The 22,977-nt window shown below is 39.6% G+C and overlaps 1 protein-coding gene across 1 annotated transcript in view; it reads left to right on the top strand.

Moving 5' to 3' along the window:
* triob (trio Rho guanine nucleotide exchange factor b) overlaps positions 1-22,977 on the top strand; it is a 70,127-nt gene that overhangs the window by 3,683 nt on the left and 43,467 nt on the right. Inside the window, exons 3-14 of the mRNA XM_073485436.1 lie at positions 166-358; positions 1,477-1,581; positions 1,797-2,037; positions 2,074-2,267; positions 3,773-3,895; positions 10,310-10,501; positions 12,046-12,177; positions 12,928-13,158; positions 15,140-15,262; positions 15,589-15,780; positions 19,287-19,456; positions 19,674-19,848. Coding sequence (XP_073341537.1) covers positions 166-358; positions 1,477-1,581; positions 1,797-2,037; positions 2,074-2,267; positions 3,773-3,895; positions 10,310-10,501; positions 12,046-12,177; positions 12,928-13,158; positions 15,140-15,262; positions 15,589-15,780; positions 19,287-19,456; positions 19,674-19,848 — 2,071 coding nt within the window. The remainder of the gene's footprint in view (positions 1-165; positions 359-1,476; positions 1,582-1,796; positions 2,038-2,073; positions 2,268-3,772; positions 3,896-10,309; positions 10,502-12,045; positions 12,178-12,927; positions 13,159-15,139; positions 15,263-15,588; positions 15,781-19,286; positions 19,457-19,673; positions 19,849-22,977) is intronic.

Genomic DNA, 22,977 nt, shown 5'->3' with positions numbered 1-22,977 from the left:
GACATTTTTTCTTTCAGCTCATTCAGGTTTGTTCATTCTTAAATCAATCATATCTCTCTCCTCAGATGCTCTAAAGGTTTAATGTGAGCATTATAAAATCATATAAAAGTAATTCAATTTGTTCTTCTTCTTAGGATCTAACCTCTTTGTTCATGCTTTCTGCAGCGAGGAGGTGGCCAGACATGGCTTCACAGTCATTGTGGACATGCGTGGTTCTAAGTGGGACAGCATCAAGCCTCTGCTGAAGATCCTCCAGGAGTCTTTCCCATCTTGTATCCACGTCGCCCTCATCATCAAGCCAGACAACTTCTGGCAGAAACAGAGGACCAACTTTGGCAGCTCCAAGTTTGAATTTGAGGTGGGTGACACTCTTAATACTTGAACTACTACTACACAAAACTTTGATTTTTAAAAAAAAATTTAGCTTGGATTTAGTTGTTAATGCTACACATTAGTGGTGTAGTCTCTATTGAGTATACAGGCTTATAATTGTTTTATTGTTTTCAACAAGAGATGGAGATGTTGGTAGTGCTTATTACACCAGTATATTTGAAAAATTAAAAATTTGTTATAAACTATAAGAGTCCTCGTTAGTTTAGCTTAGCCATCGGTCTTAATTTATCATTTCTAATTGGACTGCTGCTCGGTGACAGTGGCACTGTTCTGTCCCGTGTGGGCATGTAGTGCTGGTATATTTAGTCCTGACCCAGTTACTATGGAAACAGGATATATAGGACATGTCGAAGCATTTTATCCCAACAATAGTGAGTTTGGTTTGGACAAGTCACTTGTCGTTTTTGTATGATGTCAATCATGTACTGCACGTGAGTAGTACACAATGATAAACAGGAGGTCACTGGTTTGAGTCTCTGGCTGGTTCTGGTCAAGGGAAGTGATTGAGATGTGTTCTCATCTTCTTCATCAAGAACTGTTGAGTTTTCATAAATGCTGCTCATCATCCAGCAGTGCAAGAAGATCTTTGCTCGCAGTTAAAGAGAAGCTAAAACTGCAGTTATTATTGCAGCTATATGAGAGAGACTCCACCCCCATATCTGTGTTTCGCTTGAACTGTTTTTACTTCCTAAGAGTTTATATCTGTGTGTTTGCATCTTATTAATGATAACATGACTGCTGTTTAAAATGTCTGGAATCTTTTTCTTTTCTTTTTGGTCGCCCCACCTATGTAAACAGTAGACGAGTGGGGCCACTGACTCTGCACATTCTTTGCATGATCCAGGTTTAACAGTAGGAAATATTTTGCCAAGTTCACATTTGATTAGTTTGGAACATGGATGAGATGACGACTGTGTTGATAAGTCAGTCTCCCTCTTATCCTCTGTTTGTCTATTTTCAATGTTTTTCACTATTTTCACTTTTTTCTTTTCCTGAATTCACCTCTCTTCCACCTCATCTATCTCTTTGTTTTCACTTCTGACTTCATTTGTCCCACATACACCCTCCACCCTCCTGCACCAGACGGTGATGGTCTCGTTAGAGGGTTTATCCAAGATTGTGGACCCATCCCAGCTGACAGCTGACTTTGAGGGCAGCTTAGAGTACAACCATGATGACTGGATTGAGGTTTGGATGCTTTCTCATTATGTCCTTTTTTCTTCTGCTCTTCGAAAGTCATACAGAAAAACATCAGCCTTTGGCTTAAACCCTTTTTTGTGTTTAATTAAGAAAACTACTTTGCACCTTTCAGCAAGTCTTGTCTTTTAGCAATTCTCAATAAGCTTATATTTAGTAGTATCTTCATTTTGGAAAATGCAGGTCACTTTTTACTTTCACTTCAGGTGCGGCTGTCCTTTGAGACTTTTGCCAGCGATGCAGCGCGGGCACTGGCACGCCTCGAGGAGCTCCAGGACACCTTGTCCCAGCGTGATCTCCCACGGGACCTGGAGGGGGCTCGGAGACTCATGGAAGAACATGCAGCGCTTAAGAAAAGAGCCACTAAGGCATCTGTGGAAGAGCTGGATACGCAGGGACGCAGGCTGCTACAAAGGCTACAGTCACAAACAGCAGGAGGTGGAAGTAGTGGTGAAAGTGGGTATGGAAACCGCTCTGGTGGAGCTAGTGGAGATTCCAACGACCATCATCACGGGTTCCATACGCATGCGGACGCACACAACCTAGTAGCTAAAGTGACGGGTTTGTTGGATAAGCTGCATGGGACTCGCCAAAATCTGCAGCAGCTGTGGCACATGAGGAAGCTGAAGTTGGACCAATGTTTCCAACTGCGTCTGTTCGAACAAGATGCAGAGAAGGTAAGAGTGCTGATCTATTCTATTTTATTCTAGTTTTCATGCTATTTACCTGATTTAAACCATGCTGAGGATAAGGTTAATTGGTTCAGCTCACACAGAAGCCAGTCTGAGGCGTGAGCATGCATGCATGCAAGTCTTTGCTGGGAATTTGAAAACATTACATTAATCCAGACATTTAAGTCCTCAGATCAACTTTCATCCCCATGTAGCTTAGTGAGGCTGTGTATGTATATAGTGCATTATAGTGCATTGGTTGACTGGAACTACTTGGTTTGGTCATGTAAGGTTGAATTGTGTCTGTTTTGGTGTACTCAAGCCCTATTTTGGTCAAACATTATCTGAGCTGTGTGCTTGTGCGTAGAAACAGAGAGTAAATGACTGTGTGAGTGTGTGTCTGGTGCTGGGAAACTAGCTATATAAACTGCGCAGAGATGGAGGCAAATGCAGAGGCCTACTATGGAAAGGGCAGTAATTAAAGCTATGGTCTACGTTCTGAGAAAGATTTGAAAAAATCATCCCCCCAACACACACACCACTCCCCTCTGTGCTCCTTAATCCCTCCCCTCCGAGCTCGTATCGCCCTCCCCTCGGAGCCTCCCACGACACACCCCCTCCCACAACAAGCAACAAGAGCAACAAGCCGGCCGGCTTCAACAAAAACTCCGCTGTATCAGCATCGCTTTTCAGGTCCATATCTTCACGGAGCTTTCGCCACCGTTCAAACGATGACCCAATGTTTACTCGGGTTTGAGCCCTCTTTATGTCGCATCTTTGTCTTTGTCTCTGCCTTTTCAGTGACAGACTTGCGCTTTCTTTCAGCCTTCGCCGGTGGGGCAAGTAGAGGCCGCTTGCTACTGTCGCTCTGTTTTCCCTCCATACCTGAACTGCTCAGGGCCAAACAAACCTCTTGCCCACTTGTAGTTTCAAATGCGGAAGTGGGTTGGGACGAGGCGTGACCAAGAGCAGGGGAGTGAGCGAGGGGATTGGATGGAGGGTCTGAGAGAGAGAGTGCAAATTTGAGCAAGGGGAAACTCCCATCCGGACCGGATGGATGCTATTGGTCAATTTCTTTGCAGTTTTGCAGGCGCTAGAGAGAATGGATTTATTTGGTTCCTTTTGCTCTTCACATCGTGTAGGTCATACTATTGGGCAATAACCACCATCTAAGTAATGTTAATAATAATGATCAATCTTTCACATCGTAGACCATAGCTTTAAGCACACCTTTTCTGTCAAACAAACTTATAGAGAGAGCAACATACTGCCACATAAATGAAGGGTTAAGCACAGTGGACACTACACATGCACAGTGCTTGTTATTTGCCGCCAGAAGTCAGTGCAGTGATGACTGATTTTAGGTTTTAGTTAATTACAAAAACAAAACAACAGACCCTCTTTTATTCTCAATGCTGTTGTTGTGAGTTAACATGAGACGGAAAAACCCTTTTCATTTGCATAGCATTCTGTGAAACTAACTGCATTTTCTCCCGCTTTTCCATTTCTAGATGTTCGACTGGATCATGCACAACAAGGGGCTTTTTCTCACCAGTTACACAGAGATCGGAGGGAACCACCAGCATGCTGTCGAGCTGCAGACCCAGCACAACCACTTTGCTATGAACTGCATGGTAAGACAGTGTCTTTGTCTCTGTTGTGCACGTGCAACGCAGTCACAAACTATTATTATTACTGTCACTCATAGTAACAAGCTAAGGTCTCCCACCCCTGTATAACCACCACCACACACAAACATGCACCTCTTGTTTTTCTTCTCCCAAACCATCCTCTCCCTTGGGCTGTGACTCACTGTGGACTGATATTTTCTGTCCTGCCACTTTCTCTGTCATATTATTCAGCTGTTTTCCACACTGCCTCAACTCTGCCCCCCTGTCATGTCTTGTCACAGCGCTGTTCCCATAATTGACCCATATTGCCTCCCTGCCCCTCCCATAGCTGTGTGCTGCCCTCTGCTGCTCTGCTCCACCACCCTTCCTGCCATATCGTACTTCAGTGGAGTCGTGGAGCTTTGTTGCTGACTAATAAGTGTAGCTGAGGACATTATACTGTATCCACTCTGCAGTCTTACAGTACTATGCTCTATTGGTTATTTTAACCCCTTATGGATTTCCTCACTGAAAATCTAGATCATCAATTCCTGATCCATCAATACTGTTTGTGTTAGTGTTCCTTTCATAAACCTTACACATCCCTTTCATAGTCACATTTTATTGTTTTTTATAATGTCACATTGCATTTTAATGACCCATATCTGGCAGATATGACTATCCATTTAAAGTTCATACATATCAAGGATGTACAGGCTGGTACATATGGATGGTAGATTGGTTTGGTTTGGTTTGATGGAGAGTATGTTGAATAACACATAATTCACTTTCACCGTCCACCAGTACCTATTGGTTCTGTAACAAAAGTGTAGCCAAGGAAGAGCAGGGCCAATGGCCCAAATCCTCCCACTCACAGTGTCACAAATCACTGGTATTTGGAAGCATGTGCAATGAGTGTTGTCAACATGAAGGCTCAGGGGCAGCTTCAGTGACCGCCCAAAGCCAGTTGTGTCAGCACTCCAGGTTGAGATGAACCAATAATCCCTGAGACAACAGTAGTAGAAAAGATAGATGGAACTGCTGTATAAAACTCAAACATATATTGACAGCACACTGTGTACACACACATACTCAAAGTGACCACCGCCCCCACCACCCATTCTTCCACAGGAAACAGCTTTTCCTCTTCCTGTTGCCTGCTTGGCTGAGTGGAAATACGTAGTGTCAGGGTGCTGGTGTGTTTATTTGAGTTCATGTAGCAATAATGCTACATGTCCTCTTGTTTAAAGAGTTTAAGATATTTGTGAAACAATACACTTATACCTTGTACACATTTGCCAGTTAACACTGATGTCTAAACATTGGCATCACTGGTTCTAAAAGATTTAATACTTCATCAACATTGCTTATTGATTATTGCTCTAGGCATGGGAATTCATATGAGCATTGCCAACTTTGAGTCAAGGTTTAAACCAGATGTTAATGCTGACTGTTTGCAATTATGTAAGTGATAATGTGTCATGCACAACACAATAGATGGAGTTATGTTACAGTGATGCCCCCTATGGGAGGCAATTTACAAATGCAGTTTAGGAATGGAGGAGATTGCTATTATTTATCATTTTTATTTATTTGTTATAGTGTGAATGCGACATTGTTTAATTGTGTACCTTTAATTACAATTGATAAAAACTAATTTAACTAATAAATTGATTAACAACATAAAATATATTTAAATGTAAACAACTACTAACTTCTCCAACAGCTACCTCTAGTTATATGTTGAATGGTCCTTTTTTTCAGCTTGTGTTCAGTAAGAAAACCCACAGACAGTTTAGTGTGTGTATCTTCCCATCTGACATGCCATTACAAGAGAAAAATCAAAAGCACTCTTAGGTAAAAATTGACAACCATTTATTAGTAGACTTCTTTAAACTGCCCCATATGGAGTTGGGCATGAGTGTTTATCTATTGACTAGGGGTGCCCAAACTTTTTGCCTCGGATGGCCAAAAATGAAAGAAGCAACAGCTGTATTGAATTGTTAAGATGCCAAATAGCACAAGGATTCAAAGTTCCATTAATTGACCTGCTTAAAGTGTCACTGTACCTGCCATGTTCATGGTATAACATTGTTTATAATTAGGTATCTACACATATTTAAAGAGCCTTTTTTCCCATATAAAAAAATAAATAGCATAAACATTATTATAATCATTTAATGTTTTTTGTTTTGTTGTTTTTCGCTAGAAACATTTAGCAGTCAAATTGAACCTTATGGCGGGCCAACTTTGGGCAGCCCTGATATAGACAAATTGTTAAAAGCAGGACTGAATGGCGACCTGGAGCATAATATGTCACACCTCTACAATATACAGCACTAATTAACCCCAAAACATACTCTGAGAAATGATAAAAAAAATTATATCATGGTCATTGATACAGTTCTAATTCCCAGTCATAGTTTCTTGTGCAGTTCCAGGAGTACTCGATGCTTCTTCCCTCATCACTCGAGTAGCTGCGAGCCAGATGGAAGGAATCCCATTTCTTTAGCTCCTGTGAAGCCAAATAAAGTTGTTAATTAAGATAATGTCCTTTTATACTCTTAACTTTTTCATACTGTGTATATATATATATATATATATATATATATATATATATATATATATATATATGTATATATGTCAAATCTATTCAATTGTCCAATCTAACAAATCGATTTCTTGCCTCAAGAATGTCATAATTTAGTATGAACAGGTCACGCCCAGTTGAAGAGTTGTCTGTGCTGGAAGCTTGGTATATTGGTCTGGAGATTTGTCTCAGAAAGCCTGTATAGATAAATAACAGTTTAGATTAAGTCTAACTTTTTTTCATTTTCACAAGAATGGTAGCTTTTATAAAAGGTTTTATGAAAGATTTTTAAAAAAGGAAAAGTTTTTTTTTGTCATTTATTTATGTATTTAATTATTTATTGCACACTCTGTTAAGAATCATTCTTCCAGGAACACTCACCTAATTCTTTTTCCAAGCCATCATTTTCCTTTTGTAGTGTCTTTAGCGTTTCAGTCCTTTCATTAAGCTTCTCACGTACTGTTACACCTGTTATAAAAGAGATGTTAATATTTCTACAGGTCAAGTAGAATACACATTCACATACACAATTCATGCATACACATACAGGTATACAGTCTACAATTCAATACAAATCATGACAAGATTACCATAAGTGTACTAAATTAGTGTTATGCATTAATACAGTGTAGATTTTGTCACATCTGGTTTGCTTCTGGTGCATCTTTTAGGTTGTGATTTCATAAAAGACACTCACTGTAGAAGCTTAAACCGAACAGCCCTCCAAGTAACAGAATACACAGCGACACCATACACACTGTAGTACGCCTAAAGAGAACTAATCAGAAGAGAATGTAAAGTTATTTACCATTATGACATGCTTTTGTTTTGTGTGTCTGCATGTACTGTACTATATTTATATGATTTTAATTTGAGTATGTAGCTTACCTAATTGAGGTGATTGCTTCATTCCTGATCCAGTGTGAGTATTCAGCGGAGGGCGTCTAATGGTGAGGTATCTGTCGGCGACAGGTGGTCGGAAGGGGGGTCGTGCAGTATTTGGATTTGGGCGTCGAGGGGGTTCTTTCTTCTGTTGTCTTGAATCAGGGCCTGATTTATGTCCTCCTGAACCATCTTTTCTTCCTGAATCATTTGTATCTCCATTTTCATAAGTATCATCATGTTCCAACCAATTTTCAGCATCCATTGTCATGTAGTCATCACCAGCACTGTCTGCTGCTTCAGGCCCCTCCATTGTAAAATTGTCTTGCTGTCTGTATGTGACTGTTATATGTATGCATTCTGTCAACGCTAATGACTTAGCAGGAAGGACGTTTTTAGTGGGAGGGACTAGAAGACTGCCTCTTACAAGCTCAACTCATTTTGCATATGTAACCATGAATTATATTTTAAGAAGAGACTGGATCCTAGGAGACAAAGTAGAGATGTAGGACCAACTTTTGGCAATAATGCTGGATAAATCGAAGGTTTGATTATATTCCTTAATGGCTGAAATTGCAACATGTTAAGTAGAATAGAAATGGAAACAACCCTGAAGGCATGCAAATGATTTGCCTTCAGTTTATACTAAGAAAGATGTTCTGTAGAGCTTAGGCAAATAACAAGGTGTTGAAATTGATCTGTGAGATAAGAGGTCTATGAGAATGGTGCCAGTAATTCAAAGCTGTACGTTGTTTGTGCAGCTTGTTTTTGTTTAGCAGGAGAATTGGATACAATGACAAGGGGTTCATTCTTTTTTGGGGGGGGGGGGGCTCTGATATATTTTAATTTAAATTCTGCAGATCAAGCATACTAATGAGTACATGCAAGTAGGCGTATTCTCAGTGTTTATCAGAAGTCAGTGGCAGCCTGTTTTCTCAGCAATAAAACCTCTGAGCCCAGTTTAGTCAACTGCATTCTCAAGTAAGTCCTCCTTAGCTTGTGTGTTAGAGCCCAAAAGGACTCTAACACATGAGCTGCACTGAGTTAGTGATATAGCAAGCAATTTGTTTTCATGCTTTTTTGCCTGTGGAGTCAAAGCTCTGAATGTTGAAGAATTTGTGTACCCTACGAGGAGCAGTAAATTATGACTTCAGCTACTTTTCTGCCTTCACTGACATGTGCAGTGTCTCATAATAGTAATTTACACATCTAGCACAGTTTATTGTGTGTGTATACATGTGAATATAAAATATAGGGCATACATTTTACACTTGAATTTGTTGAATGTGGCGTGCAGAGTTTGGACACTTGGGGCTCCAGTGCACCAGGTAGCCATTACAGAGTGATCTGGTTACAGCCAGGTCTCTCCATTGTTATTTTGCAGGAATAAGAAGACAGGAAGTAGTTAATGCTGCTGTTGTGGACAGCTGTTGATCTTTGTCTGCATGTCTTTCACAAAGCAGATACTACTGTGGCCTTGTATTTGTGTTTTCCTCCTTTTCTTCCTCTCTCTCTCTTTTTTGCCCCTTGCCCTCATCAGGTTTAAATTAGGAATAACCTCTCCCTATCTCTGCCCCACTCCTCCCCATCAGTTTTGGATTAAGACTTTACCACCCAGTGTGTTTGAGTACTCCAGTCTCTGTTATTTAATCTAATTCATAATGTCCTACAGATGGCTCAAAGGCCTACAGGCTTATTGGTTGTGACTGGACGTGTGTTCTGCTTTAGGTCTTTTTGTGCACACGTTCTTTAATAAGATCAAAAGATCTATAGTAGCTTAGAGATCATTTTCCTGTTATATTTTATTTGTGTCTTTGTAAAATGTGTAATAGGATTACTGTAGCTCCACTGTGCACCGCTGTTCTTGTGTGTATACATAACTACTGCTGTGTATTTGAGAGCTGTTGGACAGCTTGATTTCTCATGTGAGCTATACTTCTAAGCATACCACTGTCTCTATTATCCTCAAGTCAACATCAGACTTAATCATTTTGATGTCAAGATTTTGCTGGATTTTGGACAGTGGGGGATATCTCTGCTTGGTTTGCTTGCAAAAACTCCTACAATTGAAAGTAACGCTATTCAAAACTATTTCTAAACCCTAATTTCAGAAAAAAGACATCATCAGGGTCTATGACTTCATCTCATTTGTGTTGCTAGAATCACTCTTTACAAGACCGTCTGTAGCTGGTGTTTGGTTCATCTTTCCTCCCCGTTGTGTTTGAAACAAGCAAACTAAGAGCCATAATAGGCTCCAGGAGCAGTAATTGAATAGAATAATAACAGGCTGTTAACACAGTTGTTAATTAGCATTTGCTGATCCGTGCCTATCTACACAAAACAGCTTGGAGCCCATATATTAAAAAAGACTAAAAGATTGAGAGGCAAATGGGTTTCTTTTCATTATTCACATGAGGCATGCCTCCCAAGTGAGTAACTTTTTAATGTCCAAAAGGGTTGTGTTTGTGTATGTGTGAAGGGGAGGGGAGGGGAGGGGTAGCTAATGACCACAGTGCATGTATTGACTTTCATTCCCTCTAATATTACTCACTGTGTATGTAAAGGTAATTGTGGATACTTATTTGATAGAGACACTTTGATTGCTTTACAGAAAAGCAGTCAATCACATCAGCTTCATGCATCATTGCACACAAAATTAAACCACAACATTACTTTATATGGCAGCCTGTTAATTTACTTGGGCAAAATGCCCAAATATCAACATTACACAACAAAACATTGTTTAAATGAATCAGTAGTGTCTCAGGTCAGTTGTGTTGAGATTTGGACCATCGGACTAAGATTGTCAAAAAATGGCATGTCACAATTTTGTGAGCACACATTACCATTCACTTGTCTGCCTGTTTGCCAATTTGATTGAAAGTATTTGATTGAACTAAAACCAATTATTTTGGTACATATTTTAATCTGTGCGGTCTTTTTTCTCTATCTCTCCTTAAACGCAGAATGTGTATGTGAACATCAATCGGATCATGTCGGTAGGGAACCGGCTCTTGGAGTCAGGCCACTACGCCTCTCAGCAGATCCAGCAGATCTCAGGACAGCTGGAGCAAGAATGGAAGGCCTTCGCTGCAGCACTGGATGAACGCAGCACCCTGTTGGAGATGTCTGCCAGCTTCCACCAAAAAGCAGACCAGGTACAAAAACACAGAAAAATCGAGTAGAGCTCTGATGATTATAATAGACATTCACTGGAAAGCTGAGACATCTTTTACATGCACTGAATGCTCCTTTTGTTAGAATAAGCGTTTATTCTTTGATAACTATATGCACAAATACATATCCACATACAGTATAATCATCCTGCACATACGCAGCTTTTTGGCTGAACTCAATATACTGTTGGCAGCTCCACTGGAATTCTTCAAAGTATCTGCATATATCTGCATATATTTACAAATTACAGTAAATACTGTATAAATAAGACGTGGAATGAGGCATATTAGATCTATTACAGAGTATTAGAGGCTGTCACGATTATCTGTCGTTATCAGTTTAGTACCCAAACCTTAGTTTTATATATTTTTTAAAGAAATATAGATTTAAAGAGAAATGGAAGTAGGATTTTTTTTTTGTTCCTCTATAAATTACATGCACCAGGGTTGCTTTATCCCTAACAGACCTATAAAGACCATTTAAATGATCGATACTGCTTCCCATTGTTTTGCTTGTGGTTGCAGTAACACTGCATTAGTTGGTTGTTGACACCTATTGTTTGCTGAGTGGCCCTCTTTTCTGAACAGTCTTTAATGCTCAACACTTCCTTGTAAGCTATTGATATTTTGTGGTCAATATTGGTAGGCATTGCAGTGTTACAGGCATGATATTGTGTGTTTTTGTGTATGCTCTATATAGTATGTGGCAAAATAGTCTCTGCTCTTGGTTCACTGAGGTGCTATGTAAAGCATGTTTTCCAGAGCCCCTTCTCCTCTTCCTCTTCTCATCTCAATCATTATTTTATCAAAGCTCTCTGCTCTGCAGTCTCTTTTCTCTTTGTTGAACTTTCCCCTCACTCTTACTTCAGTCTCTCTCTTTACCCAGTGTCTGTCAGCCTTACTGTTTCCAAACATAACAGTTTGGATGCCAAACTTTATGTGGAGCTAGTTAAGCTGACAGCCTGTTCAGAGCTTTTCTAATGCAGAGTCATTGTTTTTCTTTGTTGTCATTGGCTTATGGTAAATGTGTTCAGTGGGAAGCAAGGAAGCAAAACTGTGTCTGAACGCTTCATATATGCTAATAGCATGGACTGTGGCAGTGATAACATGTGCAATGTTAGTATGGGAAAAATACAAGTGCACATACTGCATACATTGAGATATTAAATATAGTCAGTTGTCAGTACACAGCCAGACAGTTTAATAATTCTTGTCATTATCTTGGTTTCATAGAAACAACTGGATCACCTAACAAAGCAGAATTTAAAAAATGAGGTTGATAAGAAATTCTAATTACAATGACTATTTTTATAATGTCAGCTAAATAGCAATGTTTTTTCTGGATTTAACAAGGTTGTCAGCATGCATACACAGTGGATGCTGCACTTTACCTACATAAGAGTATATATTAGTATGTACTAGTATGCTGTGCCTTATACAATAACAGTAATATTACAATAGTAAGTTATATGATAAAGCACTTCAGTCTTATAATACTGTATGCGTTGTGTGTATTCTCTCCCCAGTACATGAGTAAAGTGGAGCCGTGGTGTAAGGCATGTGGTGAAGGAGAGCTCCCTTCTGAACTCCAGGATCTGGAAGACACAATCCACCATCACCAGGGATTATATGAGCACATCACCACTGCATACTCAGAGGTCAGTACACTCATTCACACACACGCATACTGTATGCATGCAGCATGCAAAACAAATGTAGATGCAAATATTAATGCCAGTTCCACAAAATAGAACTGACAATTATCCAAATCATGTATTCAAAATATACGCACATGCCCTTGATACAAAACAATACAAGCTTTGCAATATAAACCCCTCTTTATGCTCTATTCATTTTTGTTTGAGTTGTATTTATTTAAATGGAATATAATGGGGGAATAATATATGGGGAAATAATCCTAAAGGGGCTTATTTTTTCCATCTAGGTTAATAATATAAAGCAATACTCATATATATCGCACTGTCAAATATATTGCATATATGAAAAAAAATATAAAAAATATGAAATAACAAAACAGAGGTTATTTTCTTGTCTTTTTTCTCTTTTTAATATATTTTTCAAGTTGAACCAAATGAAAAAAGTAGGATTATAAGTTAGTAACCCAATATCGTATTGAAAATGTACCTCCATTTACTGAGATTTTTGGAAAAATAAAGACTAGATTACTGCATTTTTTACTCTGAGTAAATCTGTTTATGTAAGTAATTTCTTTTCTAGTTATAGCAATAGATGTAATTTTTTTTTTTACTGAAATGGTGCATTCTCTCCAGAAGAATTTCTGTTCAGTGAGGAATTTAGCAGCTGAGACTTGAGACATTTTATTACTCTCAAATGAGATAATTGATTATTTCTTTGCAATATGTGAAACCTCATGTCACCTTTTACAGGTAAGCCAGGATGGGAAGTCTCTTTTGGACAAACTGCAGCGACCTTTGACCCCAGGAAGTGCTGATTCATTGATGGCATCAGCTAACTACTCTAAGGCTGTGCACCACGTCCTAGACATCATCCATGAGGTGCTGCATCACCAGAGGCAGCTGGAAAACATCTGGCAGCATCGCAAAGTCCGCCTACACCAACGGCTGCAGCTGTGTGTCTTCCAGCAGGATGTACAGCAAGTAAGAGACACTAGAGCGCTGAATGCTAAGGGTGGGAATCTCTAGGAACTCAGGATTTGGGTTAGGATGTAGTTATAAAATGATTTTTATTTTAAATTTCCAGTTATTGACTTTTCTGCATTGAGCCATAATCTTTCAAGAGAGTCGCAATTCATGTAAGAATCAATTTTTACCCCCACCTCTAGTGGGCAACACCAGGTTTTGTTGTGCGCACCTGGGCAGACATGTACACTTACACATACTGTATACAGAAACAACTTCAGTAGAGACTAAAGAAAGTGCTGTCCTATCTTGCCAACATGTTTCAATTATCTACCCCACACTTTAAAGCTTTCTATAGCTAGTCTATTAAGTAATGTAAAGCACTACCAATGTGCAGAGCTATCCTTCCAAACATTGTTATGACTGAAATTAATCAACTTATGGACCTTTCACAAGACTTCTCATTATGTGGCAATTTTAAAAAAAATAAATTTGACTTAGTGTAAAATGCTTGTGTTTTCTTGTCGTTGAGTAAGGCTGCCACTACTGTAAAATACATTTGTACCAGCAACGGTACATGTGTATATTCCATTCATAGTTAAGGGATTAAAAATGAGTAATTCATTATATAGTTAGCATGTAAAAGGATAAGTTCACCTAAAAATGAAAATTCAGACATTATTTACTCACCCTCATACTTATGGAAAGTGGGGCAAAGTTTAGTAGTCCGGAAAACATTTCTGGAGCTTCACAGTAAAACATGTTGCAGCATTCTGCTAAACAACTGAAGAAGCTAGGGAATTGTTTCCCATGAAAAAAACAACCAAAGAAAAAATGGCTCCAAGAAGCTAAGTAATCTAAGTCTCTAGAAGTTCTGAGATCCCAAATTGATTTGAAAAGACATTATTTACACCCTTTTTAAGCCAACTCTTCACTGTAGCTTCTAAGCTATAAAAATGTATACCCTGAGTGTAAATAACGTCTTTTCAAATTTCCATCAGGATGGGGGTGAATACATAATGACTGATTTTCGTTTTTGGGTGAACTTTAAGTTTAACTTCAAGTGCTGTCTTACTATTTATTAATGGTCATAGAGATCCAATAAATCTTTGTTGTTTTGCACAGGAATGTTCTGCAAGCAATCCATACAGGATAGCAGAGGCTGTGATATTAAGATATACTATAATCAGCTCCAGCTTCAAAGCCTTTTTTCACTTCCTCCTGGGTTTTCACAGTGTGAGCAGCCTCGATCTCTCTCTGTGACTGCCTGGATGGGCAGAGCTCTCAGATCAAATCTACTGAGTTGGTGTATAGTGTCGTCTCTGGGTTTCTACCCTTTGGGCATGAACTCTTCTCTGCCTCTCTGCCCCCTCCTTCCCCCTTCTCTCTCTGTCTTGCTGTAGCTCTCTGCTTCTGTCTTCCCCCTCTTCCATCCACTCTTTCATTACCCTTTCCTCTTGGTAGTGGTTTCCATGGTGATGCAATTTACTGTCACATAAAGTGTCGAGGGCATTGTGCACGTGTTCATGTGTGTTTGTCCCATCAAAATATTCTCTCAGAGACCTTGAAAGCATCATGAAAATCCCTTTCATCACCCCACATAGAAACAGATGAAGTATGGCCATCTGTTTAATAGATAATAAGGTAATTATGGACAAAGATTTATGGCTAATCTCTTCCACAGTGGAAAATGTTGACACTTAGCACTGCTCTGGATTTCCTATTAGGCAAAATGTAATTGTCCACACTTGTGTAATTTAAACATGACAAACTGCAGATGGAGAAAAAGAATAAAGAAAAGCTGCAGAGACGTAAAGAGAGAGAGAGAGAGACAGAGAGAGATGACATCTAAAGACCTCTGAAACTCTAATGTGATGCAATTATAAACTTTCCAGTCAATTGCACCCCCTACTGCTTGAAAATGTATACTGCATTCTCAAAGTACGGTTACCCTGTGTAATTGGGCTCATAGGCTGCGTGTGTGTTTGTGTGTTTCAAGGTGCTGGACTGGATAGAAAACCATGGCGAGGCCTTCCTCAGCAAACACACTGGTGTTGGGAAGTCTTTGCACAGAGCCAGAGCTCTGCAGAAAAGACATGAAGACTTTGAAGAGGTTGCACAGGTAAAGCATTTGAAAAAAGTTTTGTTATTCATTCTTCTCATGTTTAATACTTTTTCTTCTCAGCATCAAATGCACATTTTTATGAAAAAAACATTGTACCCCATTGCGTAACCTCAACGTCAGTAAAATATTAAGTAAAGTTATATTTCAAAGCACAGAAAAGCTACATGAGATGTAACAAGATGTGGCTTCGCTGTATTGTCGTAGACCAATACAAAACTGAGATAAGATTTCACTTTACCTCTTAGATACTAAAGAGCAGTTAGCTGTAATAGTTAAGTGTATGAGATACTGTACTCTCATTTTAAATATACTTAATGTTTCAGAACACCTACACCAATGCTGACAAGTTGCTGGAGGCAGCAGAGCAGCTGGCTCAGACCGGAGAGTGTGACCCAGAGGAGATTTACCAGGCTGCCCACCAGCTAGAAGATCGCATCCAGGACTTTGTTCGACGCGTCGAGCAGCGTAAAGTCCTGCTTGACATGTCTGTTGCCTTCCACACACACGTCAAAGAGGTGTGTATTTCCTCTCCATTCCTCAACCTTAATTAGCCCTATTTGCCATATTGATTTGACTCCTCTGTTTTGCCTTACAGTAAGCTTATGCAACTAATACTTTATTAAAACAGGAGGTGAGAATGTAGGGGGTTGTCGATTTATTGATCATACTTCTGCTTCTGGTCTTATGTAGGAGTGACAGGAAAAAAGTTTTTGTCCACCATTAGCAACTGACTTATTCATAGTTTTTTGCTCTTGCCTCTTATAATCCACTATGAAATGACAAAAGGATGAAAAATTCCTCTATAGTAGTTACTGTTTTAGAGGTCTAACAATGTCAATGTAAGGTCTGATTTTGTTTGTACACAAGTGACCTCTACAATCAGAGTTATACTTGCAGGCAGTTATCACTGTAAAATAAAGACACATATAACTAGAAAGCACCAAAAGAGTGCATACATCCAGCTTAACTTGATAATGAAATTTTTTAGAAATGTTTAATCTGCATCAAAATCATCACTTGGTGATATTAATTCTTGCAAATATTATTTATATATATATATATACAGCTCTGGAAAAAATTAAGAGACCACTGCAATTTTTTCTGAAATCAGCATCTCTACATGTATGACAGCCATTCCATTCCAGTGTCTGTTCAATTCCAACATAAGCACACCTCATTCTACTTAATGAGGTACTGATTAGGTGATCACTTGTACCCAAATCTTATTTAACGAGGAAAAGTATAAAAACCACTGCTGTGGTCATCACTATCCTCTTGCAATAGGACCAGCTGGATGGCAAAAACAGTGCTTGTAGTACTCAAAAGTAATTGGAATCAAAAAATAACTATTGACCATGCCAACAGAGTTGAAAAGAAACGTTTTGAGTGAGGAAAAGAAGGGTTCAATTCTGGCTTTACTGGCAGAGGGATACAGTGAGCGTGAGGTTGCTTCCATCCTTAAAATTTCTAAGACAGCGGTTCAAAAGAACAAGGTCAAGCAGCAGACATTGGGAACAACAAAGCTACAGACCGGCAGAGGGCAAAAACGACTCTCCACTGACCGGGATGACCGTCAACTCATTCGAATGTCACTCAGCAACCGTAGGATGACATTAAGTGACCTACAAAACGAATGGCAAATGGCAGCTGGGGTGAAGTGCACGGCGAGAACGGTTGGAAACAGGCTCCTAGGGGCAGGGCTCAAGTCGTGTAAAGCTAGGAAAAAGCCCTTCATCAATGAGAAGCAAAGAAGAGCCAGGCTGAGGTTTGCACAAGACCATAAGGATTGGACCATAGAGGATTAGAGTAAGGTCATTTTCTCCGATGAGTCCAATTTTCAGCTTTGCCCAACACTTGGTCGTCTAATGGTTAGACGGAGACCTGGAGAGGCCTACAAGCCACAGTGTCTCTCACCCACTGTGAAATTTGGTGGAGGATATTGATTTCTGAACTCTTCCCAAGTTAAAACATTAGTATTGTGTTGTTTATAAATGAATATGAACTTGTTTTCTTTGTTTCATTTGAGGTCTGAAAACACTGCATCTTTTTTGTTTTTGATTTTGACCATTTGTCATTTTCTGCAAATAAATGCTCTAAATGACAATATTTTTATTTGGAATTTGGGAGAAATGTTGTCAGTAGTTGATAGAATAAAACAAAACTGTTCATTTTTTACTCAAACACATACCTATAAATAGCAACATCAGAGAAACTGATAATTTTGCAGTGGTCTCTTAATTTTTTCCAGAGCTGTAATATATATATCTTCTATGTTAGGATTTTTAGAAGGAAAAGTGAGACACAGTCATGTCACATGACTGAATCAATGTATCGCTTCTGTAAAACAACTTATGGGTGATCAAAGTCATCAAATTTGCAGGATATATCAAAATTAGTTTTTACACTCTATCACACACTTCAGGAGTTATGCCCAAAAGTGTTTAATACATCTGCATCAAAAATTATCAAGAATGTACTTTTTAAGTGATTGCCTACATATTGAGAGAGGTGTGTGTGTTTGTGTTTCAGTGTGTGAATATTTTGTTGCCAGTCATTACGTTCTTCCTGTGCAAACATCTGTGCTTTCCTTTTCCTCTGTGGTGCACTTGTGTTTACACAAATTAAAGGCAATCTGCCTTCTCCTTAATTGTGACAATGACAATCATGCCTTTGTTTTATCGTAACAAATAAATAAAGAGAACAAACTCTACACGGTACATGACATGAATCTGTATGTGCTGTGTTGTTTTGGTTCTAATGACTGCACCACTCCCTTGGTTCCTCTCACAGTGTAATGGTAACATGAAAGTCATTCACTGCACATCTTTCAGTGCCAAAGTTAACCTCTACACACTGACATAGACTGTGCTGTGCATGTGTTAACACTACATCCTGTTTACATAGACTCATACAGACAGTCAGTGCCATGGTGTTATTAATGAAGCCAGTCTTTAATGTCCATATGGACTAATCTCCTTCATCCCATCTGTCAGCTCCTACTGTTGCAGGTCACTGTGTGTGTGTGTGTGTGTGTGTGTGTGTGTGTGTGTGTGTGTGTGTGTGTGTGTGTGTGTGTGTGTGTGTGTGTGTGTGTGTGTGTGTGTGTGTGTGTGTGTGTGTGTGTGTGTGTGTGTGTGTGTGTGTGTGTGTAAGCCTCCGTGAGTATGTGCCTGTATGTGCATGTCCTCCTGTGTGTGTTTCTGACTCTCCTGACCATCACCTCTCCTAGTTCTGTAGAAGCCTTTGGACATAGTCCAGCATGTTGAAAGGCAACAAACTGTGGCGACGGAGCATGAACTACATTGGAGGAAAGGGGATTCATCTGTACTGATACTCATGAAGTCACTCCAGATTTAAGGCATTATCGCCAACTAATTTTGATATTGTTAATAAATCTACATTAATGGCATAAAAGGAAAGGGCTAAAATCAAAGCTTGTCTAGTCTTGCCTACAGGATTTAATAAAAAACATTTGTGTTACCAAAAAGCTCACTAATTCCTCTGTGTATTTGGTTGTCAAACAACAGTGTCGATGTCTATATAGATGTTAGATATAGTGTAAGATACTGCATGTTACTAAGTGAATGACGGTAACAATACTAAATGTAGACGTTTTTTTGAGTAGGCAGTGTGGGTGTTAGACAAACCGTGGGTGCCAGGGTCTCTCTCCTGCAGCCTGGAGGGTTTGCCAGGGCTTGAGTACGCTGAGCCAATTCACCCAGATGGCTAATCTGTTACAAAGACGACCATTCACAAAACACCAGCTTTGAGCAGAACCGGTCTGATTTGATTTCTGTCGCCCATCTTCTGTCTGTCCATTTGGCAGCTTGTCTATCGATCCTTACATCTGTGTTTAACTCGCAACGCTCTGTGTATCTGCCCCACCCCTCATCAGCATGTGTATTCTGTTCGCAAAAGGGCTGTTTGGTTGCTTCCTGCTCTTTTTTTCTGCTCTTGGAAGGGTGTACACTATATGATGCCACGTTTTAACTGGCTTGCCTTTCCTGTCAATCATTGTTAGCTATGGACTTGGTTGGAGGAGCTTCAGAAGGAACTGCTGGATGATGTGTATGCAGAGTCGGTGGAAGCAGTGCAGGACCTGATCAAGCGTTTCGGCCAACAGCAGCAGACCACCCTGCAGGCCACTGTCAATGTCATCAAGGAGGGAGAGGACCTCATACAACAGCTCAGGTGACAATTACTAATACATGTCATGCAGTACAAACACAGTCTCCTAACTTAAATTTATGTATGTTTTAGAGTTTCAACCATGAGGAATCACTGAAAATAACTAAAAAACAAAACTAAAGAATGCACAAGTTTTTCTTTGACTTCCTCACGGATGTCTCCATAAGAACCGAAAGCACACTGTACCTGTAACTCCGCTGTATTTGACCTCTCTCCACAGAGACTCTGCCATCTCAAGCAACAAGACTCCCCACAACAGCTCCATGGCCCACATCGAGAGTGTGCTGCAGCAGCTGGACGAGGCCCAGGGCCAGATGGAGGAGCTGTTCCAAGAAAGGAAGATCAAACTGGAGCTCTTCCTTCAGCTCCGAATCTTTGAGAGGGATGCCATTGATGTGAGTAGGCAGGAGTCGGAGACTTGGTGTATGATGAATATTTTGTTTTATCTTGCAATGTACTGGCAAAAGTTGGAGTAAGAAAAACAGAAAAAGTAAAGGACAGGATATAAGGGTTTGAGGATTGAGCAAGTAAGGGGTTGGAGTCGATTAAGCATATACTTGCACAGATAATATCTGAGGGGAAAATACTTGAACCAGAATTTTCAGACTTATCACTAGGAATAAGGGGGTGGATGAAACTGAGAAATTCAGGAGCAAAGAAGAAAAGTACAGGTGAAAATACTATTGCAGAGAATGTGATACGTCGAGAAAGAGGGAATGACATGATATATGATATAAATGTACCGTATTAAAGCATTTGTTTTTTGTTTTAGTGGCTTAGTAGTTCATAAATGCAACAATGATACGTCACGTGTCAAGGGAATACACTGAAATACCAAAATGACTGTGACTCTGAGCTGATGGACCGTTGCACAGTAAAAGGGAGCTTCGGTCCTGTAGTGAGGATTCCTGCCGGTTCAAAGCTTGGTTGAATTCACAGCGATACTCTCACATGTGCTACATTAAAAAAGTATTTAGTTCCACTTGACGCATCTCATCCACTGACTCATTCCAATTTTGTTTCCCCCTCCCCAACCAGCTACTAGCTCCATTGTATCCTCTAATTCCTTAATGTCCCACTGTGAGAGTGAATGCTTTTCTCAGCTGGAGCTCAGATATGATAACTGCTCTCTTAAAAATATTATTTTATGTTTCCCCTCGTGATGTTTATCATGGCTGTTCAATCAGATTTGTTGAGCCACACTATGTTGACAGATGAATTACACTCAGTCACTGTGGAACTAGAAGCTTGAAGCAGAAATTCAGGCTTATATTCATGAGGATAGTGCAAGTAAAAAGAATGATTGTGGGAAGTAATCAGCACTGATGTGATGAATGAAAGTGTTCATGGAAATGGTTTTCAATGATAATCCCATCACTAGTGTGTATAAGAACAGCATTTATAGCCATGCTAGCAGCGTGGCTCTACTTATGGCAGTGTTTGTGTGTCAGTCATTTATTCAGTTGGTCAGTCAGTCAGTTAGTCAGTCAGTCGGCCCACCACTTTGGTTTCAGAATGAAATATCTCAACTATTAGATGAATTGCACGAAATTTGGGACAGATATCCATGGTGCCCAGAGGATGATCGTGAATGACTCTGATGATCCCCTGACTTTTCCTATGTGCCACTATGACGTTCACATTCGTGGTTTTAACTGAATTGTCTCAATAACTGTTGGATTGATTTCTGACACACTAAACTAAGATGTGTTAACATTTAGCAAAAAGCCCCACTATGGTTTTAATAGCTAACTACAGTCATACAGGACAATTAGCATGGCTGTGACTATTATGCATTAAAATGTCTACTGTGCATCAGCTGTAAGCTTGCCCAATGGCACGCACCAAGGGTTTGTTTTTTCTTTATGTTTGAATTCAGGTCAACCTCTCACTAAATTCAGCACTCACCAGAGACTTCAGTTCTCTTATCTTCTTTACCCCCTTCTCTGTAAAGTTATGTTCATAAAGAAAAGAAAAATGATAAGTGGGAACTAAGATAAATCATTTTTTTATCCTAAAAGTTAAAAAGTAATGTCTGAGTTCTCCTCCTGCCGGTAAACAGCACCAGATCAGAGCAGAATCTGGTGTTTATTCCTCCAGAAGGTCTTACTCTGCACCTGGTTCTCTTTTCCAGAGCTGGCCGGCTCTGAGGAGCTGAGCAGCAGCTCTGTCAAACCCCTTTGTCTGGCCCTCCAACCCAAACGTCTTTTGTTTTGTATTGATTGAGAGACCCAGAAGCAGAAGCAGAAATTATATATTGTTCATTACATTGTTTGCCTTCCTCTGTCTATGTCATAACTGGATGATCAGATGATTATATAACTACTATTGTGTTTCTATTACAACTTAGAACATTTGCTTTACCTTTTCTGCTATTGTCTGCAGGATTTTTAAGACAAACATGGTAAAGTTAGTAGAATAACTATTGGGAAGACTACTCATCATAATATTGAAAGCTATATAGAATTTATAAGTATGCCCATGATTGGATTCTCTTCCACTGTGTGTTGATAGATTTCTGTGGTTGGCTTCAAGTCGTTTGTGTCTGTATTGTTAAGTCCAAAAGAACAGACAAGTCTCACTTTAGCTCTGTGTGTCAAGTCAGGGAATGGTGGTGAATCTGCTAATCTCTCATATTGAACACTGAAGTACGCCCACACATACACACACATAGACAGAGGATTAATATGACACAGTGCTTGAGCATGAAGATGGGCGGAGGAGACATTTGGTTCCTTCCACTCCCTGCCCACACACACGCACTGTGACACTCCCTCCTGGCTTGATGGGGTGTGTGTATTTGAGGTGAGGGCATGGGGTTGAGGTGAGACATACAATTTTCTCACAATGTCTTCTTCTCTGACGATAGGCCCCGTATCACTTCAAACCACCAAGATAAAAAAAGACTGAGCTGGTCAAAGAGGAGACCTATCTCCTCATATTAGTTAGTTTTCACAGTGTTGGTAGCTGAGGGAGATGGTCTTTTTGCACACAGAGGGTATTTTACTCAACTGTAAGAGGAGAGGAGAGCAGAGTGCAAATGACTGCTTGGTAAGTTTCTACTTTGTTGCCAGACTTATCATATTGTTAGAGTATTATATTATTCTGCTATGAAAGGGCTTGATAAGGTAACTCAAGAAGGTCATGTTTTTGTACAGAGTAGATTTGAGAGGAGGGGAATTTGTGTGAATCCAAATTCCTTTTATACGTGGAGAGACAATAATGCTCTTTATTGCAAAATAGGTTTAACTAACTTATGACATAGAATTTTTTCTGCATGGCGTCGAGTAATAGAGAAAACAACTTTAATGGACTTACAATATACCTTGCCCAAGACCATGTATTTCGGAGGATATGGATCAAGGCTTGTGTGAACCCCGGTTTGAGGAGGGAGTCGTTGTTAAGGCTATGTTTATGTATATGTTTCTGAGAGAGCTCATCTGTGAATTTTTCAGTGGTCACTGTGCGTTTGGGGAAGTACTGTAGACAGTTCGATATTAGCTCATTCGAGCAGTAACAGTTAG

The sequence above is a fragment of the Pagrus major genome, chromosome 17, assembly GCF_040436345.1.
Source record: "Pagrus major chromosome 17, Pma_NU_1.0".
NCBI classification, from domain to species: domain Eukaryota; kingdom Metazoa; phylum Chordata; class Actinopteri; order Spariformes; family Sparidae; genus Pagrus; species Pagrus major.
The sequence above is the reverse complement of the archived record's forward strand: the minus strand, read 5'-3'. Positions and strand labels throughout refer to the sequence as shown.